Here is a 9,216-nt window from a genome sequence, read left to right on the forward strand (position 1 = left end):
AAGAGATTCACAAATTACTTTATGTAACAAACTTTTAACATTCCACTTGATTTAAAATGTAAATGTAAGGAAACAGTATCCTTTAACAAAATGAAAACCGTTTAATTGACATGAAGTGCATAGATGAGTTGCCATCTCAGTTACCTGCTTTCCAAGAGTTGAATGTTGACATAGGTGCATGAAGAACTGCATGCACCATCTTTTGATGAAGAGTTTTAGACACTGTTATAAGCGTATGCACAAGGGGTAAGCCTCTGAAGATTCCCATGGCAAGCAGGGTATCTGCCACTCCCACATAGATGTAAATGATGTAGTAGCTGCTAGTGTCAGTGACAATCACAGGAGGTCTGTCAGAGGTATTGTTTTCTAACTGTGTTGAATTTGCCTTCAAAGCTGTCCTGTGTGATGGAAATTAAAAATAAATACATTACTGTAAATTGCACGTTTTTATCTTTTCTCTGTTAAACAAAACCAAATAGTACTGCAGTGTTCATTTGTTTTAAAACTAGTCAATGGTTATATAAATACATTCCCAGTAATTTTTTAAATATTGTCATGCATGTATAAAATATAAATTATGAATGACTAATAAATCTACTGCCTGTTTAATCACTGACAAACCTAGCCTAATCAAGGAAAACACATCCAATTCTTTTAAGCAGGAAAAATAAGTCTTGAAAAAACCTGAATTATTATGGAAGTAAAATGCTTTAGATGTACTAAAAAAAAATCAAAGGCTTTAGTGACCCATTGTAAATGGAAATCAACATAAATCCCTCTTCCTCCAGATCAGACCTAAGTCACCATATGCTTCTACACTCAAAGACAGAGTTATCACTGCAGGACCAAAACAAGGATCAAAAGCATTAACCCAGGAAAAGCCATACCACTGCTCAGTATGTTTTAACCTTCAGTTGCCTGACCCTGTGACTTCTAGGAACCTTTCATAGGTGAGCAGAGGAAATTGTAAAAATAGGGTCTTACAGAAACTGTTCCCTCAAAATATTCCTAAGCAAAAGTCTCATCTAGCACCTCTGACAGACAGCAGTGAACTACAGCATGTTGAAGATGTATCCCAGACTGAGCTGACCCAGATAAAGTCTTGCATACACTGTTGTGTACTCAATTACAAGGCACAAACCATTCGACTGTTAGCACTTGAAGAAGTACCACTGAAAGGTACCACCGACATGAGACATTTAATCATCCAGCTATGAACCATTTTGTTGAATATAAGCTAGTGCTTATCCACAGAAAATTCTGGCAGAATTTATTAATTATTTACAGCAAAAGTCAATACAAAGGAGACCTCAAATTTCTTAATAAATCATCAACACTACTTACTTTTTAAGAAACCATAGCCCAACAAGAGAAGCAGCTACCTGTGACCAAAGAAAACAGAGTTAAATTTTGTCTTATCACTTTATGTTCTTTTTCTTACTTATCTTCTTTCATTGACTTTATACCTGTTTTTAGAGGACGAATACTAAATGGATGGAAGCCAAACCTCCCTGAAGCAAAAACCTTGTCATATCTGCTTCTTTCCACAGAAATAATTTAGTGCATCCCACCAGGAAAGCTACATTTAGATTTGTATCACAATCAGGCTCTCAAGTGTCTAAATATTCTTTTATTGTTTTTTACTGTACTTTTATAAAGGCTTGCTAATGCATTCCCAATGACAACTGTATGCTTTAACATATTTTAAGTTTTAAAGATTAATATTTTTAATGACTATAAAAGAGCAAGTCTCTCAGTACCTTCAAAGGCAGCTATCTAAATATGAATGTCAAACTTTGAACATAGTTATTGCTGCATTGTTGTTCTTGCGAGCTGATAGCTACATTTGGTGTATCTGTTTGGCTGATATTGCTTGGCTGCTTAGTTTTACATAATTCTCCACATAATATATTGTAATATTTTTAAAAGGTAGAATTAAACCCTTTTTATTGTGAGGTGTTCCAGTGCTCAAAAGAAGCTGAGCCTATAACGCATTCTCTTGTCCGTCCACTGAAATACTGGAGACCTTCATCTCATCTACCACCTTTTCAAACTGCTCTATTTCTGCCTATGGTCTTTTTTTCTAAGGGTGGAAACAGTTTCTGCATTTCCTCCCCATAAATTTTTATGTCACTGGTACAGAAATATATTGTGATAATACCTCACCACATAACTAACGTCTTCTCATAGGGAGCCACTAACTTTTGCAGGTCTTACAGTAAATAACTCAAGATTGACCATGATGTCTTGCATTAAGTATTTAAAAGAATTAATCTTCTTTCACAATAATATGTTTACATCTCCCAGCAGAATTCTGTTCTCATCTTGACTCCTCAAAACAGAGGAGTTTTTTCAGCTGTGATGATGAAGGTAGATAATACTGTGAAGAATAGTTTCACAAAGCCCTTCTCTATGTTTCCACTTGTAACTGCTTTTCTTCCAGTTCAGCAACCCTAGTCTATGGGTACTACATCTAGGAAACACAGTTTTGATCTGCTGAAGTGAGCTACTCGCACATACACACACCTTGCAAATCTAGGAAGTATCATGTTGAAAAATACCAAGAGAAATCGGCATTGTATTTTATAAGTTGACATATGAATACAGTCACACTGATCTCCCAGTCCGAAACCTGCTCCTTCCCTCAGAAAAACACTTGATTTAGGACATTAACTGTAAAGGAGCATACTGAGATTCTATATGCTATAAGCCTTTCCTAAATTGAGAGACAAGATAAAAAATGGGCAATTTCTGTTATATGAAAAACAGTCAGACTTCCATGAACAGCCAGACATTCTTCAGTGCTTTTTCCAATAGTGCTTTACACTGTACTTGGAAAAAGTGTTCTTACCACGCTGCAGAAATACCCCATCCATCTTTAAATGCCATCACAGCCATTCAGCACTCTGCCTTACTCACCACTTTTCTTTCACTAGGAGCAAAACTAGTAACTCATTTTTCAAAGCAATTTTCCAGAATTTATGTACGTGTTCATCAAAAAATTACAGTAATTATTGTTGTTAATTCCCCGAGGCTCTGCAAATATATATTTTAATGGAAAATGAAAGATTATTTACCTGTGAAGGAGAAACCTGCATAGGGCGACAGTTCTTATTTATGGTAACACGTAGTAGAAAATACCCAGGATATTTTGAGAAGTTGAGTCTTCTGCTGCTGTGCACTAACCACTATCTTTGGTAAATAAATGCTCATCTAAGCAGTAGAAAAGTTATTGCAAGATAATTTAACAGCAGCTGTCAATAAGCAATACCTACATGAGCTGATGCCTTTATGCTTTATCCATTTCTCACAAAGAACACAGTTTGAACAAAAATAATTTGTAGCAACATGACAACAAGCCCAGATTTTCTTACCTCAACTAAGAAGACGATCACACACAAAATGAGAACAAAAATCAAGTTTTTGTGGATGGTAAGGTATCTGAAATAGGTATTCCATGTAGTAACAGTACCCATGCTTTCAGGATCATCTATGAAGCATTCCTATCAAAAAATCAGTTAGACCATACTAAGAATGATAATAGTATCTATATGAGAATTTCTGACATATGAATGCTGCCATTCTTTCTGCTAATTCACTCCAAATAATTGAACTGCAGCATTTAAATCAGTCAATAATGGCTAGAGAGCAAGGTACTCACTGGGTGAGTCATCTTTGATATAAAAATACAATTTAGAGATTATTTCAAATTTTCAGACAACACTGAAAGAAAGAACCAAGATTTGTCCAGCACTATCAGAATCAAAAACTATTAATCAGTACCTATTTTTTTTCAATGGAGATTAGTATTGTAAATTACTAAACACACAGAGGGTTTTTTTTTTCTGATGAGATCACAAGAAAAAATAGGCAGTGCTTCAGCAAATTATGAGTTTAAATATTTCTTAGAGATTTTTATCCACCTAGGAAACTCCTTCAGAAAATTTTCCTATCCTGAGAAAATAAACTGTCAGGTTTCAAAATGAAAATAGTTCATCATAACAGACTGACAGTTATTAGAAAAAAAAATAATTTTTGTCCAGTTCTTGGTATAAAACTCATCCTTAATTATATAATTTCCAGTACATCCACAAAACCAGAGTAAAATCAAGCTAACTCCTCTGTTCAGTATCTATATCAGGACGCAAGAGCTAAGCAGTCTGACAAATCTGCCAAATTAAATTCCAGTTCTAAAAACCGTGCTAGTATTTCAAACATTTTATTTTTTTCCATGAGCCTTAAGGTTTCAAAGGCCAATTTTACAATATTTAGGTCAAATGTTTTACAATGATGTTTTTCCAAATTATGGTTTCAAATTTCATTTTAGCATAAGTGATCTTAAAGGTAAAGTGCAGGAGATGAAAACTCGGTATTGAAATTCTCTACAGATAACATTCAAAAATTATAAGAAATCAGGTAAAATAAATTTTTGAGGATTTCAATGATTTCAAGATAATATTTGAGGTTAAAAATTTTCACAGGTACTACAAAAACATATTCCACAGAGAATGTCTGCATTAGGAATGAAATAGTAGAGTAGAAAAATATATCAGAAATATATTGCACTAAACTATCACCATATCAAAACCAAGCTGAATGTAAATCAACACACACCTTCAAATCCTCTTCATTGATTTCATCAGTTATGTCCAAGATGCTGTCTCGAGACACACGCCTGGTGTAGATATCTATCTCAGAAGACAGGTTTGTCTGAGGCACCACAGACATTTTCCGAAATGTTGTACTTCCCTTTTTGGAAAAGTTTGGTCCATAGTTCACGGAGGTGCCCGTCATCAGGTTTAACACAGATTGCCTCCTCCGACCTTGCAGTATATGGTCAGTGCTTAGCATGCTACTCCGAAGCAGACCTACATCTCCCTGTTCCAAGTCAGGTACCAGCGAGAGCCTCCTTTCTGGTGGGTCGTTGTGGCCATCGTCTATCCCATTGACCTGCATCCCATTCCTCTGCACTACTGAGAACTTCCTACTTGCATTAACGGGGTTCATAATTATGGAATTCTTCCTTTTGTCATTAAAATCTGATTTTTGTTTAAAAGATTGTTTCTTTATTTCATTTCGTGACCCCATGCCTTCTCCTTCAATGGAAAATCGTCGGAGAGTCTCAGTTAGAATTGAGTTTCTTCTCTCTGCACTGAACTGATCAAAAGAATCAAATCCCATCAACTCTGAGCTGAAGTCTGGCCGTTGACCCTGAAGTTCAGAAAATGTTCCATAGAAATAGCAGCTCCCTTCATGTAAAATTAATATTTTGTCAGCAATCTTTAAATGCTCCAGTTTTGAAGTAACCAAGATCCTAGTTTTATTTGCCATCAACTTGCACACACAGCTGTAAAAGACGGAAGTGTTAAGATTTAGGGGGTTTTTCCTCATGATTTAATGTTGCTTCTATCCCTTTCACTCTCAATCTATTTGCTCTTACCTGCTTCTCTCCCACTTCTCTTGGGTGGTCCCTCAAACTACAAAGGAAATGGTAGAGCTAAGATGTGTAAAGGGTGAGTACTTTATCGCAGGAATCAGAAAAAGGGATACAATTTAATCAATTTCAGGTCAATTCAAAAAGCACATTTCAACCTGAAAATTAAGTATTTCTTTTCATCTTAGGGTTACTCAGATCTTTTGCTGCCAAATTTAAAAGTATTAGCTTGATTTCAAAGCTTCAAACTTATGGTGACTAAAAAGTCCAGGGATGGCACTGTTTGTCCTTACTCTTTTGATCAACTGGACAAGGTAGAGGTCTCTGTCTTGGGACAACCTGCTACCAATCGCCTGGTCAGTGGGAACTTTCATGTGACCCAGCTTTCAGTGATTAGAAAAACAGGACAAAATATAGCTTTTTGTAAAAATTTATACTCAGAAAGCAAGTAAGTGTTCATAAATGAAACTCTTTCTGGTACACACACACACCCACACACACCAGATACAAAACCATGCACACTGGGAGTAAGAGACTATAGCAGGTTCAATATGTTGAGATGGAAGAGGGAGCAGTAGTGCTCACACCTGAACCAAGCTTGTTCCCAGTGCAGTGTACTATCCTGCTGCTAACACAACATACTCAGCCACGAGAATCCCAAAATATAAATATCCTCAAAAGGTATAATTTTGATCACTTCAGTATTTGCGTACTGTTATTAAATTCCTGTTCTTGATTTTACTTTGTGCTGGTTGGTGACATTCTTAAATACAATCTATCAAAACATACAATACCTTTCAAATATCTCTTTTTCTGTAAAAATGTCCAAATGTCCAAAAGGAGAATCCAGGAGATACAAATCAGCATCTTTGTACACTGCTCTGAACAGAGAAATGGAAAAGACATTAATATGTATAAATTTACATAAATATAATTTAAAAAGAATGCCTTTGCACTTTTATCTGAAAACCTTGCAATTGACAGACTTTTCTACAGCAGCAATATGGAGCTGCAGTTCAGCATTAAATGTGCTTATAAGACACCTTTCAATAAAGCCTTTCCTTGCTGGAGACCATATTACAAACTAACTCAGTTTTTCATTAATTTCTTTGCAATTATACAAAGCTATAGAGCTGCTTTTTATATAGGTTACTCTAAAGATCTGCTGATAGCCTGAATCTGACAGTCCCCATCGGTGTACAGTGGTCATTTAAATAGGATCTGTAACATGTACTGGTGGCTGAGGGAATATTACATAGATGTAAATAAGCATGTAAAAAGACTTAGGTCTCAGCACTTGGTTTTAAAAGTACTTCAAAATAACTGGTGAGCAAAGACAAGGGTATTAGTGAGGCATGATCTTGCAAATACTATATAAAGTGCAAAAATTATATAAAATTATATCTAAAATAAATATATATAAATGTACAATATTTTGAGTTGCAGAAATCAAAAACTATTGATAGCATTAAGACCTTAAGCTGTATGTACCTGGACATGGCTCACTGAGACCCTAAACCTTTGGTTAAGAGGGTTTTTTTAAAAAAACCAATTTCATTAGAAGTTCAGAAAGAACTCTTGCCATACTCTGTGAGAATGAAAATCATGATATGGTATCAATCACTGTATAATTAGTAAAGAAATCTGGACAGCTGCATTTTGGTATTTTTTAAAGTATGTTAATGTGAAAATATCCAACCACCAACAGAAAAGGCCCTCAATAATAGCTTATTATGTTAATAAACCAAGGAACTTTATTGAAAAGTTCTCTGTTACAACGGATTTCACTGACCATACATTATGATGTATGGCTGAATAACAGCAAAAAGTTCATACTGTTCAGGGTGCTTTTATCAGTAAGAAGTTTGCAGGGTTTTTCCTGGAATAATAGTAGCACTCAAATTATTGCTATAATTTATGTGTTGGAGTTGGTAGCTATAAATAACTGGCTTTAAGGTACCAGGCCAGCAGGCTAGTTCAAACCCAGGGCATGCACTGTTCTTTTCCCTTGGTCCTTTCTTTCCTCTGGTTGTGGCTGCAGGCTCGGACAGTGCTCTGTTAGAAAGACGGACTCGTGTACTCTCCACCTGCTTCTCATGACGGCTGGTTGGTGTCACTCCCAGCAGGGATTCTCATTTCACATGACCTTGCACAGAGTACACCTGATACATGTATGCAGCCAGTCCAAGAAAATAATGTCCAAGTTTATCACCAGTGCAGATGGGTACAACCCAGAGCAGTAATCCTAAATTTTCTCCTCCAGCTTTTCAGAGCCTCATTTGCAACCTACACCTCAATACCTGCACATCTTGAAGCATGCTGAGCTTGGACTGGAGCCCAAACAAAATGTAAGACGACCACTGTCTTTATGATATTTAATTGTTCTGAAAAATAACAATTACACAGCTGACAATAAATATGTAACTTCTGTAACCCTCCAGGAAATGAGCTGTGATTGTCTGAAAAGTGACAGACATGATTATTTATAGCATCTAGGAAATGGTTCATGTAAATTTTGCATTTTGAATGAAAATCTAGTTATGTTTGTTGGCTTGGGGCTTTTTGTTTTGAAAGTTTTGCCTGTTCCTCCCCTCATCTCTGCTCTTACTCCATAAACCAGAACCATCTATATGCCTCTTCCCTCTCACAAATCTGCTAGAAAGATCCACACTGAAAGACTCTCTATTTCAATGAAGTCATCTTTTAGCCTCACACAGACATGCACATCTTTCATGGGATGCCAGTGCAGATCACTGTAATGTGATTTTACTTCTACTCAGTGTTTCTGAGCATGGGAACCCACACAGTTTGCACTTGGCACAGAAATAAATGGGGCCATCAGAGCTGTCATTACTGGATTTCTGATGATAGCTAAGTGATTCTGCTGAAACACATAGCTAATTTATAAGACAAACACCTATGTTATTGTTCTGTAGACCTTCAGAATTACTTAATAACATTGGAAGGTCAAACAGACAAGGCCGTTATTCATACGTACTGACTAGCCACCACTTTCCACTTTTTCTTTTTACAACTGAAAAACTCCCAGAAGCATTATGAAACACGGCTTTTTTTTTTTTTCATTTTTTTACCTGAAGACAGGGATTATGTCATTAATCAATATATAAACCGCTTTGAAGTGTCATAGCAGGGAAAGATCCTGGAATATTTATTTGTATCTTTCTGTGGGTTTCTTCAGTACTTAGGAAGCTACAGTTAAAGGTCTGAATTTCCAAAGGCACCTTGCATCAGGGAGGAAAAGATTCACCTTATGCTAAGCCATAGCATATGTCTGACATTGAGCTTTCAGAATTCAGTAAATTAATATGCAAGTGTATCGCAAACAAAATTGCATAGCAAAACTCAGATTTCGGATAGTAAAATCAAGTTTATGATATACCTGGAGGATGTTTATTTAGAAGGACTTACTCCATATGTATTTAAATGCTTAGTCATAATATATTCCATATACATGAAACAGAACATTAGTTAAAGAGCAAAATACTCACCTTGCTAGTGAGATTCGTGCTCGCTGGCCTCCACTCAGAATGATTCCACCTTCACCCAGCAGTGTATAATCTTTGTCTGGGAACTTGGAAATATCCTGTTAACAATTTTTTTAAGAGTCAGACATGTATTTTCCATATCCAAGAAACCAAGCTGCAGACTGGATGGAAGTACAGTGTACAACAGTGTACCAACAGGTTAGAAGAAGTTGTAAAAAAAAAAAAAAAGTCCCACGGAGGTTTATCTATTTCATTTGTTTATGTAATCAAAAATGG

The 9,216-nt window shown here is 36.0% G+C and overlaps 1 protein-coding gene across 1 annotated transcript in view; it reads right to left on the reverse strand.

Moving 5' to 3' along the window:
• The window catches only part of CFTR (cystic fibrosis transmembrane conductance regulator), a 75,740-nt gene that overhangs the window by 34,818 nt on the left and 31,706 nt on the right, over window positions 1–9,216 (reverse strand). The window contains exons 12-17 of the mRNA XM_017817796.1: window positions 8,944–9,038; window positions 6,229–6,315; window positions 4,615–5,347; window positions 3,375–3,503; window positions 1,345–1,382; window positions 145–398 (exon numbers count right to left, since the gene is read on the reverse strand). Coding sequence (XP_017673285.1) covers window positions 145–398; window positions 1,345–1,382; window positions 3,375–3,503; window positions 4,615–5,347; window positions 6,229–6,315; window positions 8,944–9,038 — 1,336 coding nt within the window. The remainder of the gene's footprint in view (window positions 1–144; window positions 399–1,344; window positions 1,383–3,374; window positions 3,504–4,614; window positions 5,348–6,228; window positions 6,316–8,943; window positions 9,039–9,216) is intronic.

Source organism: Lepidothrix coronata, unplaced genomic scaffold, assembly GCF_001604755.1.
Source record: "Lepidothrix coronata isolate B3197 unplaced genomic scaffold, Lepidothrix_coronata-1.0 Scaffold63, whole genome shotgun sequence".
Classification (NCBI taxonomy): domain Eukaryota; kingdom Metazoa; phylum Chordata; class Aves; order Passeriformes; family Pipridae; genus Lepidothrix; species Lepidothrix coronata.